Genomic DNA, 22,523 nt, shown 5'->3' on the forward strand with positions numbered 1-22,523 from the left:
GTGTGCTTTAGGTGCTCAGTGGTAATCCAATCTGTTGGACATTTCTATTCCCTGACCAATGGACAAAAATCTCATGTCTGGCCGTCTCTAGGTTCATGTTCACCTTTTACCTCCAACTACACGGAATTTAGGGCAGTCTGTCAGAAGATGTAGTCTGTGACAAGTAAAGGTATTTTACATTTCTACAAGCAAGACAAAGCAAAGCTTGTGATTACTGCCTTGAGCCTACAACAACCAAGAGGGAATTTCCTTTTAATTACACTTGAGACACTGCAAAGCAATATTAAAACTGGCACTACCCCCCAACCACCCACAAAAAAAACCCCCACAAGGTATCCAGACCGGTTTTAAGCCATCTGCGCATGAACAGGTTGGATTCCCGGCGGGAGAGCCGGCAGCAGAATCTGACCCTGACCCTGTGTGCCCGACCGGAGTCCACGTGTACCTGTATTTCTCTGTATTGTGAATGGTCTGGATGGCTCACCGTTGTACATGTGCAGTACAAGTTTGTTTTTTTAAATCCCTGCTTTTCCCCATGCCGTCGCTAGACGAGGATACGGAATTCAAGACCTTTCCGCAATGTCAACTGCAGAAGGGCCGCGGGTCGGATGGCTTCCATTGATTTCAATGAAAGTCATCCACGCAAAAATAGAACATGCTGCGATTTCTTTTCCCGAGTGGAAAGCGCAATCGCTGTCCACTTGTGAGCAGACATGTGAAAGTTCTATTCTTGCTAATGGATGTGGAATGCCTTAGATCATCCGTGCAGCCGACAATCGCAGATTCCACAATTGAAATCCGGCAATGTCCAGCCGGTCTTACAAGTTTATTTAAAAAATGTAAAAAACACTAACATTTGCCACTCTTACAACCCCCAAACTATACAAACACTGAACTCTTCTCCAGTGCCCCCTCCTGCACATGGCTGGGTCGGATCCCGCTGCAAGAATACTTGCAGCGGGATGCGGCCTGTGCCCCAGTGTTGAGCTTATACTCACCCATCTGGCGTCTTCTCTCTCTGCACTGCGATGTGCCGGCTGGTGCACAGCCACGATTCAGAGCCGATGCATCACCAGTGACGTTTCTGTGCGGGCCTCTGCGATGCTCGCAAAGAAATAGGGCATGCTGCGATTTGTTTACCGCGCGGGTTTTCACGCGATCAAATCACGGCCATCTGCCATAGGATTGCATTATCTAATGCAATCCTATAGTAGCGGGCACTGGCGGAATTTCTGCGAGAAATCCCACGGTGGAATTTCCCCTCGTGTGCAGGAGGCCTACATCTCAGCTGAGAACTTTTCCATTATAACTCTCATAACCAAAGGCACTGTTGATCTACTAACTTTCAAAAAGACTCTCAGTCTGAGCTCTTAGTTCCTATCCTCGGCCAGTTGACCACTTCTTCCTGTTACAATCTCTCTTATCTCTTGGCATCACAAGACTTGGCTCTCTCCTGGATCTTCTCATACACCACCTCCTTGTCTTGCCTTCTATTGTTGCCCCTTTAAGGGGTATTCCAGTAAGTGGACGAAGGTTCAAGTTTTCACTCATCCGCTGCATGGGCAAACACTGACAGATTATGGGGGTCTGACCTCTGGAACCCCCACTGATCCTCAGAGCATGGGTCCCGTTTCCCCCTCTTCCTCCTCACTTCTTGGTTTATTCTCCCACGTCAATGAGCGGAGGGCAGGTTGCACAAGTGTACCGACACTCCATTCAGTGTCAGTAGGACTGCTAAATAGACAAGTACAGTGCTTGTCTCTCCAGTAGTAGTACTTAAGTAGTGATTAAACCCCATTGCAAAAATGCTTGCCAGACGAAAATACATGCATTTAAGTGTAAAAAGGTGTCAATAGCCCTTTATCCTTTAAAGGGGTTGTCTCGCGAAAGCAAGTGGGGTTCAGCACTTCTGTATGGCCATATTAATGCACTTTGTAATATACATCGTGCATTAAATATGAGCCATACAGAAGTTATTCACTTACCTTCCCTGCGCTGGCATCCCCGTCTCCATGGATCCGTCTAACTTCAGTGTCTAATCACCCGATTAGACGCGCTTGTGCAGATGGGTCTTTTCCCTTCGGCTCGGTTCGGCAGCAGCAGCGTTTTGGCTCCGCCCCCTTCTACGTGTCATCGCGTAGCTCCGCCTCGTCACGTGTGCCGATTCCAGCCAATCAGGAGGCTGGAATCGGCACATGTGATGGGGGGGGGGGGCTACGCGATGACGCGTAGAAGGGTGCGGGGCCAGAATGCCGCTGCTGCCGAACCGAGCCGAAGGCAGAAGACCCTTCTGCGCAAGCGCGTCTAATCGGGCGATTAGATGCTGAAGTTAGACGGAGCCATGGAGACGGGGATGCCAGCGCAGGGAAGGTAAGTGAATAACTTCTGTATGGCTCATAATTAATGCACGATGTATATTACAAAGTGCATTAATATGGCCATACAGAAGTGCTTAACCCCACTTGCTTTCGCGAGACAACCCCTTTAAGTAGTGTGCAGCAGCCAAGATATTTCTTCATTGCTGCATTCCAATCGCCATCACTTTATTTTCCCATTGATATAGCTTTATGATTTTCGCAAAAGCAAAACACAAAAAGATACAGCGGCATGCAGCAAGCACTAAGATGTATGTAGACACTAGATACATGGATAGTTTTGAAATTGCATTACTGTTTATATTATCTATACGTATATATGAGGTTCTTAAAGGGATTCTGTTATTAAAAATAAAATAAATCTATCAATCCTTACCTATTCCTCCCTGGTCAGTCTGCTTACTGGATCTTCTCCTCCCTGATCTTCTCCAGTCCCCTGGGTCACCTCACCTCCAGCCGGCCAGATCCTCTTTTTCCTGTTATGGAGCGTCCGTTCTTGGCATTCTTCTTCCAGCAGGTCAGTGTACCGGGTCACTAGGGATGTAACGTTCACTGCCTAGCAGGGAATGCCAAGGTGTCTCGCTGAGAGTGTTCATATACTATTGACACGAGACAGCGTGCATGTGCAGTCTCAACATTAGCTCGGCACTCCCTGCTAGGCTATGAATGCTATGTCACTAGTGATGTAGAGTACATTGCCCTACAGGAAGGGGACCTGGGGGACTGCAAGAGACGGGAGCACATCGGGGAGGAGAAGATGCGGTAAGAAGGCTGACGGGGGAGGAATAGGTAAGTATTGATTTTTTTTAATAACAGAACCCCTTTAATGCACATTTTGATCAAATTGTGTGAGCCTATATTCCACTTACAAGGTGACTATCAGAGGGGACCCTACAACTAATATAACCTCCTTTGGTCCAAGGCTCCAAAAATGAACTCCGATCAGATGCACTCTATACTGAGTTTTTGGGGTTTTTTTGTACTGTTGCAGGACAGTTCACCCACGTTACGGATTGTGGTGCGGGTCTACACCAAAACACACAATATATTTTGTGCTGCTCATTTTGTTGAGGAGCCACACCAGAAGCCATGAGAAAACCCTGCACCACTTAGAGAAGATTTTGATGCAGATTTCACACTTTCAAATGAAGGGGTGAATTCTGCTGCAGGGTGTTTGGTGTGGGGATGGAGGTGGAATTTGGTGAGGATTTTCTGTTGCCAAAAATCAGAATGAATTCTGCTAATGTCAGCATATTCTTTTAAAGCAAAAACACTTTAGAGAATACATTCTAGAGATTTCTATTACTAAACCTGACACATGCAAGGCCTTGTTCAAATCAATAGGTTGCTTAGGAAGCGCAGTGAAAAATCTCCAAAAAGTCACAGAGATTTTAAACGGCCATTTAAAAAAAATTAAGAATCAGACTGCACCAATGTTTTCCTTCCGTCCAAAAGCAGACAGCTGGTCAGAAAGTGGGCGGGCCCTATTATAGTCATTGGGGTCCACCCGGAGCTGTTCTCTTCTGCCCAAGAAAAGAACTGTTCTGAAATGGGAATCACCCTTCCTACTTCCCAAATGGAGCAGAAAGACGGAATCCCCAGTGCAAGTGCGAAAGCAGCCAGTCATAGCAAGAGGTCACTTCAACTTTATATTCTCCTTAAAGGGGTTGTACCAGAATTACAAGTTACCACTGGATAGGGCATAACGTTGTGTTCAGTGGGAGTCTCACGGCTGAGATTCCTACCGATCCTCTCCCCCTCTTCTGCATGGCTGTTCCTCCCACCCAGAGTGATATCCCACTGAATGGAGCGGGTCGGCACCTTATTTATTATAATGATGCTGACAAAAAAAGCCAAATGACAAGTGCTCAAGTATCGCCATAATCCCGCTGAATTGGAGTGGAATGGCTTTGTGCTTGCATGACTGTTACTCCATTTATTCTCCACCTCCACTACTAGTGTCGCGCCCCCCCCCCCCCCCTTTCCTGACATGGGAACCTCATCTTCAGGATTGGTGGGAGTGAGACCCTCATTGATCAGCACGTAATCCCCATCGATAACGTAATTCTGGTACAGCCCCTCCAAAGGCGCACTAGGTGGTTATGTGAGTGGTGATCCCACTCTTCACAGACATTTTCCTCTTACCAGACGTAGGGCATTACATAATAAGATAGATAAGTTATGTAGCAGAAACACTTACATCCCTTTGGGGGCGTCCATGATTCCATCCCCTGTCTGCCCCATGGTGATACATTTCTTCTGAACCAGGCCAGTGTTCCCTTCACAAATAAAATGGCTTCCATATCATTTATACTTAAAGAAGGCAAAATCCTAATTATAATATTTTATAATATATAATTCTAACAAATTACATTCATGGAAGAACCTTAGGACCCCTACCTACGGAGAGAATGGGGATCCCATGATCTCCATTGCGCTGCTAAACTTGGTTGACAATACAGAGAACTGTTTCCTGCATGCAGCGTCTCCCATTAAGGGTAGGCATGGAGACAGCCAAACAAGATGGCCTAGCCATCACTCATAATTCCCATGGACATTAATGGCGTGCTTGCAGGGCGGGACCCTTACCCATCCATTTATGGTTTCAGACTACCCCTTCAGCATTCTCCTCTTCTTTCATCTTATCTGGTCTTATGTTGCAATTAAAAACTGTCCATCTTTGGCCGTGTTCCCCCACCTGACACAAAGCGTTTTGGGTTTTATGCTAGGTAAGGCAACCTGGCCCTGTAGAACAGGGATAGTATGGGGAGAAAAGGAAGTTTGCATGGGATAATGAGACAAAGCAGAAGCAGTGACAAAACGAGGGGAATGTTAGAGAGTATATATAATTGTGTAGCAAGGCAGACTCCATCTTTATATGGCCAAAATTGTATGTGTGGCTTTAAGAAAGCTCCAGCAGATATTTTATATGAAGTGCTTTCTAGAGATGGGTGTAGTCTGGCACCGCTGCTTTGGATGGTTATCTAGGTGACACAGCCACTAGAAACACCCTTGGTGTCATAGCGTGCGCTCATATAGCAGAAATAAGAACTAATGTACTACAAACAGGTTTTTTAAAAAAGATGCGCACTTGCCTACTGCTGGCCGGGGCGGGTGGGCGCGCGCACTTGCCTACTGCTGGCCAGGGCGGGTGGGCGTGCACTTTGATTTAGAATTATAAAGATTTGCTGTATGATGAAATAAAGGAGATCATTATGATTCCACGGACCGGAGTAACGGGTCAGAATCTCCAGAACGGCTAATATCGCTTTATAACAGCTGACACCAGCGAGGGGTACCTGCTCCACTGACTTACTGAGACATTACAGAGCAATAAGAATGTGTTTATACATGGTGGAAACTTTTTTACATTACTAGCCAGTAAATATGAAAATATATATGTAGTATATTCACCAGTCTGGTCGCCTCGGTCACTGCTGTTCTGATGTGGAAGACGTTAAAGGAGAACCATGCTACTTATTTCTTTTTATGGCGTCAACTGGCTGCAGCTGTGGGAAAAACAAATTATATATGAACAACTGAGGGAACGAACATCACCCGCATATTTAATCCCTTGGCTTCATTTGGTAGAATTGAGCTGGCACCATTTTTCCAAGTCCCTTTATGTGTGAATAACTTTGGAGTGCTTTTACATATCCAGGGGATTTGATTTTTTTATGACTTGGAAGTATCTGTACTTGGGGTCATCTGGTACAGGGCGGAGTGCTGCTGTAACCATGTATTATGCCCAATGTAAGGACAGCTCGTTCTTCCAGCACAGTGTCGTTCTCAGGGAAGGCCTCTTAGGTTTGCACCCGGCGCCTTATGCCGCAGTACCTCTGGTACTGAGAACGTGTAAAGTGGGATGCCAGTCTAGACGTTATCTACAGAGCTGCTGATCCAGTACTCGGACCAAATTTCACACCATTACCCCATTAACTCCCCAAAAGAGAGAGCGTTCAACTATAGCGTCCTTTCCTTCGGAAACTCTAGACAGGCGGTGTACTTAGAGGTAATCCCGCATGGTTTACACATATTAATCAGGGTTCCAGGCTGAAATCAAAATTACAAAGTCCCATTGGCATCTAACCTGGGAGATTTAGGAGCCAAGTAATGCTTTAGCTGCTAATTGTAACTACATAATTCATGCAGTACAATGCCATTCATGGCTCCACTAGTTTGCCATTACTATGAAGTCTGCGGCCCACACATTCCCCGATCTTCCACTATTACAAGCTCAGCCTGATCATCGCCCTCCCCACAGTTCTTTTCAATAATCTTTAGTGGGTTTTATGTGTTTAAACTCTGTTTATATTAGATTTACAATAATATAACAGATTAGTGGGAAGTGGGGGAGGGAGTAGGATGGGTTCAAGGGTGAAAAGGGAAACGTATATGAACTTAGAGATTGTTTAACAAAATTTTGTAATTTTCTATTACTTCTTTAAAAAAAAATAAAAAAAAAAATAAAAAAAACACGACATTTTTACAGATCAGTTTAGACCATGGCTCCCAGGTAAGGCCGCCTGCAGACGAGCGGGTCGGATCCGGCGGGACCCGACCCGAGCGCCTGCAGGGACTAGTGCGTACTCACCCGCGCCCGGCGGCCCCGACTCTTTGATGTGCCGGCTGCCGGCGCATGCGCAGACCGGAGCCGGCGGCCGGGTGAGTGACATTTCTGTGCGGGGAATAGGACATGCCGTGGTTTGTTTGCCGCGTGAGATTTCGAGCGGCCGTCTGAATAGGATTGCGTTTGTTAATGAATCCTATGCAGGCTTTCAGTGACGGAAATCCCACGGGATTTCCGCCCGTGTGCAGGCGGCCTAACTCTGAATTTTCTCATGGGTTCTATTAGCCCAACTTGTTAGTTTCTGAAGTCCCGTACTTTCACTTACTTTAGCCCCCCATTGGTTATATGTAGGAGCTTCTGTCTGCTTCCACATGGTAGGGATCAAGGATTCTGCAGCAGAGATTAATTGAGTTATGAGGTTAGACTTTGAGGGTATGTAATGTGAAGAGGGGTTAGACAAGATCACACGTTCTGGGAAGGTATCATTTGATATGCTACGTAGGGTTTTTTCAATCTATTCCCAGAATGGACGTATGATTGGACAGTGCCACCAAATATGTATTAAAGAACCTATCTGACTGCTGCATCGCCAGCATAGATTGGAATCAGCTAATTTGTACTCAAAGCCATTCTGGTGATTTATACCATCTGGTCAAAAGTTTATAATGGTTTTTTGCAATCTAATACATTTAGAAAATCCGTGTGCATTTCCCAAAATGTATTTAACGACCCTGGCCGACAGTTGAATGTTTAGTTCCTTTTCCCACGAGAGGCTATATGCTGGTTTGGTGGTGTCTTGGGTTCCTTTTAAGGAATTCAATTCTTCTACTAGTATGACACTGAAGTGATAATTTGTTCCAATTAGGAAAAAGGGGTTCTGGGTTATTGGGTTTTATAATAAACAATGCATTAGAGTACAATTTCTGTACTGGGCCATAAATATTTTAAAACATACATAATTTGTCCGCCAAATGACCCATTTGGATATAAAGGGATCAAATGTTCCATTTTGGACTGCCAGCATTTTTTCATAGGAGCAGTAAATTCATCCCCTCACCACATATAGCAATGAACTGAGCCCGTTCATGCCCCAACACCATCCATAGTAATTCATGCTCATTCCATCCCCCTCCCTTGAATCTCTAGGGATTAAAGCGGTATTCCAGTTAAGCTATCCCTTACACCTCCATGCGCCTTAACAGAAACGTCCACCTGTCCTGTCGATTTTGGCACGCGAGACAGACCTCTAGACCCTTTCCAGGTTTCTGTTTCACAAGGCTTCTGCCCCTTTCCTTAGTTTAGAAAGGAAAGAAAAATGTAGTTATCTGCATGATTTTATCCTTCTAAAAAGCAGGGATGGAAACAGTGTCAAGCGGGGACCAAAGTGGTCCCAGACAACTATTTCATCCAGGGGGCCCTCAATACCAATTTTGGCATGTGAGATGGATGCCAGATATGTAAAAAAAAATATTGACCCTTTTACACGCAACGATTACTGCTAAAACAGCCGCACGACTTATCGAACTGACAACATTTTTGCACAAAATTACATGTACAGATGACGACTTTTAATCCTCTCCATTTCCTCATTAGCTAAAGTAAACTCAGTGTTATTTGTTTGCTCAGCTGGACGTGTGTTTATGCGAGGGATTATCTGGCCAGCAGGATTTCATGGTCTTCTCCTGGCAGTAAACAAAGTACTCATTATGTATGCAAACATTTCCCCCTCAAGTCCCCAAGCTGCTCAAAAGAATAAAGGAATTCCATTCAAGTTGAAAGTCTTTTAAGTGGTCAAACAATGGATTTTATGCAGGCTGAATGACAACTGACTAGACTGCCTGCGTTTACATATAAGGATTATCACTCACTTTCAGCCCTTTGAACAAATCTTGAGCAATAATTGTTGCGTGTAAAAGGTCCTTAAGGCCACCTGCACACAGGCGGAAATCCCGCGGCGGGATTTCCACCACTCAAAGCCTGCATAGGAGTGCATTACAATACGCACTCCTATGCAGACGGCCGCAGTTTGGCCGCGCGAAATCTCACGCGGCAAACAAACCGCGGCATGTCCTATTTTTGTGCGGGGCTCGCAGAGCCTCGCACACTGAAACGTCACTTACCCGACTGCCGGCTCCGGTCTGCGCATGTGCCGGCTGCCCGGCAGCCGGCACATGAAAGAGCCGGGGCCGCCGGGCGCGGGTGAGTACGCGCTCGTCTCTACAGGCGCTCGGGTCGCGTCTTGCGGCGAGAATTCTCGCCGCCGGATCCGACCCGCTCGTCTGCAGGCGGCCTTAGTCTGAAAAAAGCCGTCAAAGTATTACCGCACAGATGAATAGATTTCTTCATGTGTACACGTACATTTTAAATTAAACACACAGACAGAAACACACTTTACATACAACCGCAGATCATACAAAACACTTACACACAGGCGTGCTTTTATAGTCATACATATAAACATATACAGACACTTTTAAACACACCTTACATAATATACGGTATATGTGATGCATCTATGGTATATGTATGTATGTATACCATGTCATGCACAGGTTATGTCACACAAGTATATACATATTACAAACATACATTGCCATTTTGTACATATGTGCAGATCAGAATGGTTTTGGCACCCGTCCAAGGAGCCCGTGGCCGCCCAACCACCCACCAAAGTACAGGGCATGTTATAGTAGCAGTGACCTGTGACCGGCTTATCTCCTCTGTGGCAGGCAGCGGTTATCACACATTACTCATAGTAAGCACATGGAAAAGCCGCCTGCAGACGGCACGGTCGGATCCCACTGCGCTCCCGGCATCTTCCGCCTCTGCGAGACCTCCACAATCCTATGCAGGCGGGCACGGGTGGAAATTCTGCGGGAAATCCCGCTGCAGAATTTCCGCCCGTGTGCAGGGGGCCAAAAGCAGAGAAAGATCACACGGTCCATCGACCTTATATTTCCTTTTTATTCCTCTCTTAATTGCATATGGCCTGTGGATCGCTCACACTCATAGGCATTTATTGAAGCTGTCCGCGCAGAATCCGCGCTAAAAATACAGCATACTGCGATTTTTTCCCCCGCTCATAGAATCCGCAGTTCCTACCAAAACATCTAAGTGGCAAAAATTCGTACCTTTCAATGCCCGCGTATTACCACGCATCATTTCATCACTTCAGGAAAGTAGCCATTCTCCGGCGCGGCCGAAAGCTTGTTTTCAGTGGGAAACCTTGCATCGCACTTGCGTGGACCTAACACGCCGTGCCATGTTTTTTTCCGGTCACATTGAAAACCATTGGCGAGGCATGACAAGGGAATGCCCAGACACAGGAAATGCCAGGATTTTCCTCTGCAGTACGATGCAGGAGGGTTCGGGGGTTCATAATCGGGTGAGATTTGTGCGTCTCGCAACACAGATTTTCCCAGCTATTTAAAAGTGGCCTAATACGTGCAAAAAAGACTTGATCGCTGCACAAATACGTTGAGCTACCTCGTGCGTTTTTGCGCATAGGCCTGCGAGTCCGCCTGCAGTGCCCAATTTTGTGCTTTAAAAAAAGGAATAATACCGACACACAATAATCCCCACCACAAGTAAGAGCGCCTCCTTTGTGCCCCTCATGCTATCATGCCCACTTTGCATCCCTAAAAAGTGAGAGCCTGGACACAATAATGCCCACTTTGTGCCCCCCACAATGCAATACCTCACCCTCGGTGCCCTCACAAAGTAGCAGAAGCCTCTTTGTGCCCTTCATAATGTAATAATGCCCACTTTGTGTCCCTAAAAAGTGCCCCCCCCATAATGCAATAGTCCATGCGCCCCCACAACACAATAGTGCCCCCCACTGTACACTCACAAAGTAGCAGCAGTCTCATTCTGTCCTCCATGAGACTCTAGACAGCACAGAAAATGCCCTCTTCTGTTGTTGGTGGCAGACCCCATGTGTCGCCTGCCAGCCCAACTCCTACCCCGCCGTCCGCTCTGCAGCGCCATTTCTTCCATTAAAAGAAACATATCTGATTTTTATGGTGGCTGAAAACAAATGAGGAACGAGAAGCGCATAATTGGCGTTTGTTGCGTTTAAACTGAATTCCATGTAAAAGCGTCATTAGGCCTCACACACGAGTATTACGCTTGTGGGTTTTGCCTGTGTAATATGCGCTACCGACCTCACATTGCCTTACAGTTTCACCTCACATGGCATGAGATGTGCGTCAAAAAAAGGGTGTTTAAAATGATAAAAACACTCCACCCCAACGCAACTAACAAACCTGGTTTGGCGCTTCTACTGTCAGGGATAGAGAATTTCCCATTGGAATGCAGACCAATTATCTGCCATATACTACACACAACCGTCTTACAGTCACACACTGGGAAGGCTCGAAGCTTCTACCAGAAAAGAAATAGTATCCATAGTCTCATCTTACTGCGCCTACGGAGAATGCTGGCAGTCCAAGACGGAACATTGGGCTGACAAACCATCCCTGCACATACCACCCTTCCAAGTGTCTCCGTGTCTTATCCCCCTCCTTTCCCTAATAGACCCCTTTACCATGAAGTAAGAGCCTGCCAGTGGTACAGAGGGGTCTGCTTTATAGATGATCTCTAGTACTCAGATGGCGCACGGCATCAGCCCGGTAACTACGTTCTTCTACTTTGTAACACTAATCAGCCTCGCCCTCATGGGTAATACACCCAGGTCCCGCTGATTGGATTCGAACCCAACAAGTATGGCAACTGGGTTATTTTTTTATAAAACCCAAATAAAATTATTGAAAAGAAAACATAGCGCGCCGTGTCCCGCCCCGCACATAGCGCGCCGTGTCCCGCCCGGCACCACATAGCGCGCACACAAATAGCGTACAGGGATGCAGGTAATACGCAGATTCCTTGTGTACTTGCTACAGCGCAGAGGTACGTGTGCAGAATCCGCCGTCGCGGTCAGTTCGGGGTTTCCGTCTCTCGGCTGTTTTGGGAGGAGAGTAACTGGAATACAGCAGAAAGATACTGATCGTTTTCTTCGCTGATTGCAGTTTTTGACATAAACAGACGGGCTGCTGACCGCCATTCTGATGCCCAAAACAACAGAAACCGAACAGAGTGGAAACAAGCAGATTTTAGGTTTTGTTTTTGTTTGTTGGGGGTTGTTTTTTTCCGATTTCAGTTTCTCTCCTCCAAAAATGACCCAGATGACAACCCCTAGCTGACCCTAACGGCGCAGTCACACGGCGGTGGGCGTAAGACGCTGCGGGCAATATGTTGTGTTTTACCAGTGTATTGCTGCAGATAGTCGCCATGTCGGGCTGTATCGGCGCAGACTTACCGGTTCCATAACTCTCCCGCTGTCACTTGGCGGCGGTGTGTAAAAATGGCGCACGCATGTAACGTACTGTGTATGTACAGTGTTATATACGCACCAGCAGCGCGGTATGTGTGATAGCGGTAATATAGTACGTACGGTGTTATATACGCACCAGCAGCGCGGTATGTGTGATAGCGGTAATATAGTACGTACGGTGTTATATACGCACCAGCAGCGCGGTATGTGTGATAGCGGTAATATAGTACGTACGGTGTTATATACGCACCAGCAGCGCGGTATGTGTGATAGCGGTAATATAGTACGTACGGTGTTATATACGCACCAGCAGCGCGGTATGTGTGATAGCGGTAATATAGTACGTACGGTGTTATATACGCACCAGCAGCGCGGTATGTGTGATAGCGGTAATATAGTACGTACGGTGTTATATACGCACCAGCAGCGCGGTATGTGTGATAGCGGTAATATAGCGCCCTGCACAACTATTATACACAAGGAGAAACCGCGTGTGAACGGCGGCCGCCGCCGGGACCGAGCCTGGGAGCGGCCGCGGGCCTCCCGGTAACACAGCGGCTCCGGGCCGCGGAGGTCACTCACGCCGGGCCGCCTCACCTCCCCCACACACGCGGCCCTCACCCACCTGCCGGGACGGAGCTGTGCTGTGCGGCCGCTGCTGCTGGAGACCCTCCCTGTCCGGCTTCACCCCATGTGGGGGCCGCGGGGAGGCGCCATCTGCTGCTGACTGTACCGCCGATCGTGTGTCTGCCGACCCAGCCAACAGCTAGAGGAGAAGCCGCCGCCGCGTCCCTCCCCGCGGCCCCGACGGCGTAGATCCCCGCCCGGTTTTGTCTCCGCTGGACGTCCCACAATGTTCCCCAGCCTCCTACACATGGCCGGGGGTCACATCTGCGCCACTTTGGGGGATCTTATTCTTACGACGTTCAGCGCGGCAGAAATAAGAAACTCGTACGCCAAAATCCGCATGCGGTGTGACGCCCGGTTACACGACGCGTCGGGCGCTGCGGCGGCACCCAAGCGGTTACACGGCTGGGATTGCGTTGGTGTTTAACCCTCAGGGTCGCAGAAGCCGTCCCGCCGCCCTCACGTTTATCACCGCACTTTGTGAGACGTTTATAACAGTTTTACCTTTCCAGGCGATTCTTCGGCGCTCCCACACAGGCCGCCGCGAGGATGCCGCACCTCACAGCACCCCATCATTCTAATGGGTGAGGAGGCGTGTTAAAATTCACCAAAATAGTGCAGACAGCGCTCAAACATGGCCGTGTTAGAATCGCCGCGCTCAACCGCATTGAACCGATGGAGGCGCTTTACAGCATTTGAACCACGGCACTAAACGCTGTAAGAGCCGCCGGTGTGTGAGCGGCCCCGGCGGACCTCCCCGCAGCACCGTGCACTTTAAATCAGTCATACATTACGGTCGATCTTTTGCTTTTTATTTTTTAAAAAAAAGCCTAAATTTGGAAAAACTTAAAAAATGATAATTTTTCTAAATCTGACAGAAGTGTGCATACAAGACGCAGCCGCACCGCGGAACGGGGGGGGGGGGGGGGTCATCCGTCAGAGCCTTTTACATTATTTCCACAAACGTGTAAAAAAGACAAAACCGCTTTATTTCTGAGGCGGCTCTCACACAGGGGCTTATTACCACGATTAGCACAGCATGTAGAACCGCAGCGCTAACGGCGGTACAACACCCCCCAATCGATTTCAATGGGGCGCGCAGACCTGCGCTCAAACATGTTGTTTCTAGTGCTGCAATTTCCTAGCGCCGTCTGCTTCGTTTTAGCGCTTTTCATCGCACCTCATCACAATGATGGGGAGCATTAAAAACACTGTCAACCACTGTACAATGCATTCAAAACACAGCTGAAATTGCAGTAAAATGCTGCAATGTCGAACATGGCGCGTTGTGAACACGTGTCAGTCGCCTTACACTTTTTATTTCTCCAAAACATAATTACAGATAGTCCCCGACTTGTGAACATTCGAGTTACGAATTTCGCTAGATACGAACTATCTGTCCTGCACAGTATGATGTCATGCTATGGCATTACATCATACTGTGCAGGGACCGGACAGGCTTCTATCAAGCCTGATAGAAGCCTGTCCGGTCAGATCGCGGCTGCTAGGCAGCCGGGGGCCTTCTGAAAGGCCCTAGGGCTGTCTATGCAGAGCGCCTATCAAGCCGTGCGCTTGATAGGCGCTCTGCATAGGCAGCCCTGGGGCCTTTCAGGAGATCCCCGGCTGCCTAGCAACCACACAGCGTCCCGCGATCTCATCATGGGACGCTGTACGGGCCCCCTGAACGTCGGGTGCCGGCTGTTTCTTACAGCGGGCACCCGGCGGCAGCAGTTCCGACGAGCCACGGCGCTCGTCAGAACTGTTAACACTTTAAATACCGCTGTCCACCCGTGATCCCGCTCCATACAAGCATTTGTTCGACTTGCGAACAAATCGACTTGCGAACAGGTTCCTGGAACGGTGACAGATGCCCCCCCCCCAGCACTCGCACCGCACGCAGTAGGCGACATGTCCCGTAGTATTTGTTGGCCCCCTTCTTACACCTCTTAGTGTTCAGCACATTACAGCTTTAGGAGGAATATTTGGGCTTTTCCATAACATTTTCTGGGACCAGTTCATTCTGGAGTGGCTCTGACGTGTGTATATATTTATTAATTACACACACACTCGTATATTTTAAAACCAGTAGCGTAGGCATAGGGGTCGGAGTTGCAGCCAGGCCCAGAACCCCCTGTCATCCGAGTCCTCCCACGAGCCCATTCCCAAACCATGATTCCTGCCAGTATCTGCACTTGCATCTTCAGTGTCTCCCGCCCCAGTCTCCTGTTCCCAGTGTAGGAGGAGCCGGGCATACAGCAGCAGGAGACGCTGAAGATGTAAGTGCAGATACTGGCACAAATGGCGATACGGGAACATCAGAAGGTCAAGGGAATGAAGGGGCACTATGAGTGCGTGGGCAAAGAAGGACACTAGAAGGCTGCTCTCACAGTGGAGTTTCAAATGCGGCACTAACCGCGGTACAACACTTCTATTGCTTTCAATGGGGCTTAGCAGACCAGCGTTTGGTGGCAGCGTTTCTAAAGCCACAATTTTTGAGCACGGTGCCCCCTACTTTTACGCCTCTTAACGTACTTTATTAGCCACGACAGTGATGGGGTGCGTTAAAGAAATACTGTGTTCGAAATTGCGGTAAACATGAGAGCTTGGGAAGACAGCCGTCATAACTAGAAGTCCTCGATCAGCACCAGGATAAAGAAGAAAAATTACAACGGACATAACCAGATATACTGGAGCTGTGCTGCCGTGTTATAGAGGCTTATAGCTGTGCCGTCTGCAAGATTATATGTATTACTGGAGGGAAGGGGTGGTAATGCATGTGCTAATTGTTTCAGACTCTAGCTAAACCCCTAGTCTCTAGCGCTGCATCGTTGAGCCTCTTAGGGCTCCTTTACACTGGCGATCGCAATTTTGCCGCGAGAAAATCGTGGCAAAATGAAGTTTTTGTTCCAGCAATTTCTAAACATCCACAATGCTTTTTCCGGAGAGTAAAATCGCATTACTGCCGCCCACGATGAAATCGTGCAATTTTTTTTTTTACCGCAAAAGTCAATCGGATTCTCTTATGGTAAAATTGCATTGCACAAAAATCGCAAATTTGTGCATCGTGATGCAATAAAAAGAAAGGCTCCAAAGGGAAACGGGTGGTCAAAAAAAATGGCAAAACGCAGAAAGGACAAGCTACGATTTTTTTTTTATCGCAATATCGTATAAGTGAAAACATCGCTAATGGGAATGAAACCATTGAAAATCATTGGTTTCATAATTCTGCAGTTTTACTCACTCTCGCATCGCGCAATTTTATCGCAAGTGTGAAGGCACCTCTAAGATGCAACTGTAAGTTCCAGGCAAGCCATAGTCTCCAGCCATGACGAATCATGGGAGAGAGCTGAACTTTTGCACCAAGATCTATGAACCTCTAGCTATGCCCTAGATTAAGCCTCCCCCCCCCCCCCTCAAAAACCTAAATATTAAAATGTTACCAACTATAACCCTTAACCCTTTCCAATCCACTGTCTGACGTCTAAAGACATTCTGATTGAAGTCTGTACAGCTTCCATGTCAGAAGACATCTGGCAGGGTATTCTTACTGTAGATTGCTGGCCGCTTTGTTGCCAGGGGCCTCTCCAGCTTGTCACGTACCGCAATACTGGCTCTAGCCAGCAGATGGCGCCATTGTATAATGGCAGAAAAAGAAAGCCCCCTAGGAAATCCTGAATCCAAAATTGGATTGCAAAGGGTTAAGGAACTGGTGGTGAGCCAGACCATATCTAGGTTGGGGAGCAGCAGCAAAGAGGCTGGTTGTCATGGTGGCACTGCCTCTCTCCCAGGAAAATATGCGGTTCTAATAAGAGTCTTCACAGGAAAAAATAAATAAAAAGACAGTTGTCAAGTTCGTGACGCCAGTCCGTATACATGCTGAATACTTTTGGCAAATAAAAGATGAAAAACAAGTGACCTGTGCATATCTTAACTATGTGATTCCCTGATGCTGCCTCTCCTATCTCTTTGCCAGTCCGTATACAGACCAAGGCCCGTGACGGACAAAAGAATACACTTCAGGGGAAACAAATGTTTTATTTTTTCCCCATTTTTGTAGTGTGGTACCTCAGTGCAGATGTTAGATGGTGGGAAGGGACTCCAGGAGGCCGAATCAACTGTGAAAACATGGAACTGTTTATTTTCTTACATTGAGAACGGAGCAGCTTTGAGTGCAGTTCTGGAGTTACATTACTTACTTAGAGGTAGATCACTTCTTGAACAGTTAGCAGTACTATCAGAACACATGCGCAGGCATGAAGCGCAGACTTTCTGTTATCTGGACAACAAATGGGCTCTCTGACAGCAATTAAAGGGGTTTTCCATGGAGAATACTACTGATGACCTATCCCCAGGACAGGTCATCAATAGTTGATCAGCTGGGGTCCGTCGCTCAGGACCCCAACCAATCATCTGAGTGGGCGCATGCTGTCAGCGCTGCAAATACTCAGAGGTCACAGCGGAAGTCTCTGCGCCAACCTCCTATAGTGGCTTACGCTTACAACTGAAGGCACGGCTCGCGTTGATTTCAATTCTCTTCTATTCTTTAAGTATCAAAAGTCTTTTTGTAAATTGCAGTTCCTGTAGGTCTGTGCTGAAGTTTATCTATTACGCACTTCTCCTTTCCTCGGAATCGATTATAGAACATTTTGGGTACTCACACTTTCTGTCCTTCCCACCGCACTGGTTAAAAACTTTTACTGCTTCACTGGAGCTCTCTGTCTAGCAATCTCCTTCTGTAGAATGGCCAGCATCCTTTCTTCTCCGTCAGCAGGCTGTAGTCCAACCAAACCTTCTTCTCCCCTAGACTAACTCCTCTTTTTGTTACACTAACTGATTGTCCAACCTGTGTGTAGGACCCGTCCACCCACCACAGGCTGTCTACCTCCTGGCTACCTGACGTACGCCTCTGGATTAGGTTGAACCCTGTGCAAGCAAAGTGTGGTTGACCAACATAACCTTAAAGTGACATTTACATTCATGACATCACCTCAGAGTCCACAGTCTATTATGGAGTGTACAACTTCTGTACACTACAAATTCATCAAGGTGCGTACTGAGCAGTTGGGCACACAGAGGTTTTGTTAAATTCATTAACAATTGGTCATGAAATTTTTTTTCAATAATAAGCAAAGGGCCCCTGAGTGGGGGATGGGCCCTCTAGTAGGTTTGGAGCTGGGGGACTGGCCAACACAGTAGACTTAGGCCTCATGTCCACGGGGAAAATAAGAATTAAAATCCGCAGCGTTTTTCCCGCACGCGGATCCGCGCCCCATAGGACTGGATTGACCACCTGCGGGTAGATAAATACCCGCGGATGGTATTTAAAAGTGAATGAAAAAAAAATCTGGAGCATGAAGAAAAATGGACATGCTCCATTTTAGTGCGGATCACGCGTGTGGGAGCTCAGAGCACATAGCTCAATGGATCTCCCGCATGAAAAATAAAAGACAATTACAGTGCATCCGCGGCCCAAATCCACAGCGGATCTGATTTTCCCCGTGGACATGAGACCCAAGCGTTTACACCCACGGATGCTGCTAGTGGCAGGCCATTCCTAGTAGAATAGGCCCATCAGAGAAGTGCATCAAGACTTGCTTGTGGCAAATAATGTGCTGGAGACCGACATCTTGCTTGATGCACAAATCTCTCATGAATATGAGCCCCGTTCTTTTGAATGTGGTCACACAGATGGGCAAGTTTTTCCCTTGCATCGCAATACGGAGGAAAAAAATCACGGCATGTCTTATCTTTGGGCGTTCCCTTGGAACACATTGCCCATTGTCTCCAATGGGAGCGGAAACCACATCAGAAGGTGTGCAATATGAGGTTTCCCCTTGAACACCGCGCCGGAGGATCACAACCTCACTGCACCGAGTGTATGGCATCCGCTGGTTTCACAGCCCAATATCGCGCTCAGTTGCGTGTAGGAAGCCTAAGTTTCACAAAAATGTGCCTTTTACCGTGATTACCGTGGTGTTTTGAACACCGCAGTATAAAGCTCCAATTAATTCCGATGGGGCGTCGCAGACATGCGCTCAAATGCTGCGTTTTCCAATGCCGCCATTTTTGAGCGCTGTCTTCTCTATTATGCCGTGTTTTTGCGCATTTTAACGCACCTCATCATCCATCACACTGATGGGGTGCGTTACAAACTGCAGCAACACCGGCTGCAAAATCGTAGTGTTTTGCCATCGCTGTGTGTGAGTGGCCTACCTTGTTAACGAACACAATATGCCTTGCGATGACCTGGCTAATTACTGACAGCCAGACTCCTGCTCTAATGGCTAGTAGCAGAGAAGCCTCAGATCCTGGCAGTCTAAGCCCTTACATGCCACAATTATTAGGCACTGCAGCTTGTGAGCAGATGGCAGGAGGAAGGGCTCCTTCTGTCACCCATTGGTGTCACAATGCCATCACAAAGTACCAATAGGTTCGCATGGCAGCTGGAAGCCTGACCAAGACCTCCAGACCACGTCTGCCATGTAACTCAGCCTATTATACTGCGCCATCGGCATCTTATAGACTTCTGTCATTGACTTAGTTGCAAGATGCCCAAATATGAACCCCATTCTTCTAAATGGAGCCATGCAAGCAATTTTTTCCCACCTTGTGGTGTGGGAATAGATGGCGGCACGCCTCAACTGTTTTCAATGGGACCGGAAAATAAAAACATGGCACGGTTTTTCATTGAAAACAGTTTGAATTCACTCCAGGATCCTCCCACCTCCCTGAAGTGATGCAAGGCGGTTTTAACACAAACTCCTCCCATCGGGGGGGGACATCACATTACGGTAAGCGTGGTATCGGAGGAGTTTCATGGCCCAATATCGCATTCACGCGTGTGAAATTGCCCTTCAGCTGCCATTACCCAGGCGTTAGGGCTCTGTCCAGGTGAGGCCGCTCTCACGCCCGCGTTAGGGCTCTGTCCAGGTGAGGCCGCTCTCACGCCCGCGTTAGGGCTCTGTCCAGGTGAGGCCGCTCTCACGCCCGCGTTAGGGCTCTGTCCAGGTGAGGCCGCTCTCACGCCCGCGTTAGGGCTCTGTCCAGGTGAGGCCGCTCTCACGCCCGCGTTAGGGCTCTGTCCAGGTGAGGCCGCTCTCACGCCCGCGTTAGGGCTCTGTCCAGGTGAGGCCGCTCTCACGCCCGCGTTAGGGCTCTGTCCAGGTGAGGCCGCTCTCACGCCCGCGTTAGGGGTCGGTTCACGCTCTCGCGCCCGCGTTAGGGGTCAGTTCACCTCAGGCCGCTCTCACGCCCGCATTAGGGGTCAGTTCACGCTCTCGCGCCCGCGTTAGGGGTCAGTTCACCTCAGGCCGCTCTCGCGTCCGCGTTGGGGGTCAGCTCACGCTCTCGCCCCCGCGTTGGGGGGGGGGGGGTCAGCTCGCGCTCTCGCCCCCGCGTTGGGGGGGGGGGGGCAGCTCACGCTCTCGCCCCCGCGTTGGGGGGGGCAGCTCACGCTCTCGCCCCCGCGTTGGGGGGGGGGGGCAGCTCACGCTCTCGCCCCCGCGTTGGGGGGGGGGGGGCAGCTCACGCTCTCGCCCCCGCGTTGGGGGGGGGGGGGGCAGCTCACGCTCTCGCCCCCGCGTTGGGGGGGCAGCTCACGCTCTCGCCCCCGCGTTGGGGGGGGGGGGGCAGCTCACGCTCTCGCCCACGCGTTGGGGGGGGGGGGGGGCAGCTCACGCTCTCGCCCCCGCGTTGGGGGGGGGGGGCAGCTCACGCTCTCGCCCCCGCGTTGGGGGGGGGGGGGCAGCTCACGCTCTCGCCCCCGCGTTGGGGGGGGGGGGGCAGCTCACGCTCTCGCCCCCACGTTGGGGGGGGGGGGGCAGCTCGCTCACACTCTCGCCCCCGCTTTAGGTTTAGTTTAGGGTTTCCAACTCTTCTCGGGTTTTGGAAGATGTAACGCTGAAATAAACTGACCATTTTTCCCCCAATGATTAAAGGGATTTTCAAAACAACAGAATACGTTCCGTTTCGCTTCAGTTTTACGGGAACAAGTAGCGCAGCAGACAGAGTTATTATTAGTCACAAACCTCTGAAGCCAACTGGTAGCCTTCCGACCAGTCCCTGAGACACTGTAATGCCGGCAGTTCTAGGTTTCTCTCCGTTTTCAGCTGTGCACGTGACCTATGACGTCCCGTAAACGTGTCACGTGGGTTCCGTACTGACCTGCCGTAACCTACAGACTCCCGCGCTTTGAAAGGCTTGAAGCTGGTCACGTGACCGGAAGCCCGGTGACGTCAGCGCAGCTACCCGGAAGTAGTCGGCAGGTGAAGGTGATGGCGCCGAGCGGTGTGGAGAAGAGCGCTGGCGGCCGGGGATGGATGCGCGGTGCCTACCAGTTCATGACCGACAGAAGTGACTTCCGCCGGTGAGCAGCGGGGTGTCCCGTCGGTGCCGCGGTGTCATGGCTGACGTGCTCACCTATCTCCTCTTTACAGGAACCTCCTTGTGAACCTCGGGCTGTTCGTGGCCGGCGTGTGGGCGGCGCGGAACATGTTTGACATCGACCTGATGGCCCCGCAGCCCGGACTGTGAGCAGCGGCATCCGGTGAGTGCGCCTCCCGGCAGCATGTAGAGGGGTTGTCCGGTTGTAATCTATCAGCCGATCTACAGACTAATAAGGGCTCCTAACCACGGGCGATCTTGCATTGCGTTACTTGTGGCGATCATCCCCCGTGCACGCTTTACAGAGTGTTCCTATGGAAAGTGCAGCCCCTGTCCATGAGTGGAGAATCATAGCGATTCTCCACTCGCGGGATTCAAATAGCGGCATGCTGTGATTCTCTGCAGTGAGCCTATCAGATAGGCTTACTGCAGAGAACTCTTAGTTGTCTCCCCCTCCTCCCCCGTGGCGGAATATCACTAGCGATATATTCCGCCCCGCCCGTGGACAGGGGGCCTAAAGCCTGGTTTAGGCACAACAATTATCACTCAATAAATCGTTTAAGCGGTAATCGTTGTGCAAAGTGATTGCTCAGCTGTTTAGCGATCACCTTGCGCTGCCGGCAGAGGATGCAGAAGACAAGCGGGGTGATAGATGGCAGGTAACTTGTTTTTGTGGGATGCCCCTTTTAGAGTTTAGCAGTTGTATCCCTGCCTGCCGATTAACCATTTCTGTATCTTGTCCTTCTCTTCCAGTTAATGTCTGTTCGTTGCCGCGGTGCAGAAGTCGTTCCACCAGGAGTTCCCCGTCACAGGGCTACATTGTGATGTCACACTCCGATTAGACCAGTCGCACATAGCTGGGCGTTTGACCTCGGATGTGGAGACGGCCCTGCGGGGACAGCTAATGATTTGTTAGGGGCGCTGCGCTCGCCGAGCTGAATAAAAATACACACAACTATTTCTTGTCTTATTTAACAGCAAACAATAGTCTGCTTTACAAAAACAAGATGTACCAGGAAAACGGCAGGACCTGTTTTGGTCTTAAACTACAAGAATCTTTCTCTGAACACGTCGACACATTTAGGGCGCTTTCACACAACAGTTTTTTTGTGAGCCAAAACCAGCAGTGGGTCCAAATTACAGAAGACATGCAAACCTTTCCATTATACTTTATCTCCACTCCGGGTTTTGGCTCACAAAAAAACGGTCCTCTGAAAGCGCCCGAAGAGTAATATTC

At 49.1% G+C, this 22,523-nt stretch overlaps 2 protein-coding genes across 4 annotated transcripts in view; one reads left to right on the forward strand and one right to left on the reverse strand.

The window, feature by feature from the left end:
* The window catches only part of LOC136625793 (periphilin-1-like), a 46,648-nt gene extending 25,571 nt beyond the window's left edge, over window positions 1-21,077 (reverse strand). The window contains exons 1-3 of one of the 3 annotated variants that reach the window (XM_066600291.1): window positions 20,932-21,077; window positions 5,790-5,884; window positions 4,576-4,654 (exon numbers count right to left, since the gene is read on the reverse strand). In XM_066600291.1, coding sequence (XP_066456388.1) covers window positions 4,576-4,629 — 54 coding nt within the window. In that variant the 5' untranslated portion in view covers window positions 4,630-4,654; window positions 5,790-5,884; window positions 20,932-21,077. Of the gene's footprint in view, window positions 1-4,575; window positions 4,655-5,789; window positions 5,885-12,902; window positions 13,104-13,408; window positions 13,431-20,931 lie in introns of those variants that run through there. The other 2 variants (XM_066600292.1, XM_066600290.1) reach the window with 2 other exon arrangements.
* Window positions 21,078-21,111: 34 nt separating this feature from the next.
* Window positions 21,112-22,244, forward strand: TOMM6 (translocase of outer mitochondrial membrane 6). The gene is made up of 3 exons (XM_066600293.1): window positions 21,112-21,269; window positions 21,340-21,449; window positions 22,040-22,244. Exons 1-2 carry the CDS (start codon window positions 21,178-21,180, stop codon window positions 21,434-21,436), a joined length of 189 nt encoding a protein of 62 aa, XP_066456390.1. The 5' UTR covers window positions 21,112-21,177; the 3' UTR covers window positions 21,437-21,449; window positions 22,040-22,244.
* Window positions 22,245-22,523: the final 279 nt, after the last annotated feature.

The sequence above is a fragment of the Eleutherodactylus coqui genome, chromosome 4 (assembly GCF_035609145.1).
Source record: "Eleutherodactylus coqui strain aEleCoq1 chromosome 4, aEleCoq1.hap1, whole genome shotgun sequence".
In the NCBI taxonomy this organism is placed as follows: Eukaryota; Metazoa; Chordata; class Amphibia; order Anura; family Eleutherodactylidae; genus Eleutherodactylus; species Eleutherodactylus coqui.

Bases quoted from the DNA above. Each gene is read 5' to 3' on its own strand.
- TOMM6 (XM_066600293.1), top strand. From the start codon at position 21,178: ATGGCGCCGAGCGGTGTGGAGAAGAGCGCTGGCGGCCGGGGATGGATG. The intron at 21,270-21,339 runs GTGAGCAGCGGG...TCCTCTTTACAG, and splicing joins GACAGAAGTGACTTCCGCCG to GAACCTCCTTGTGAACCTCG.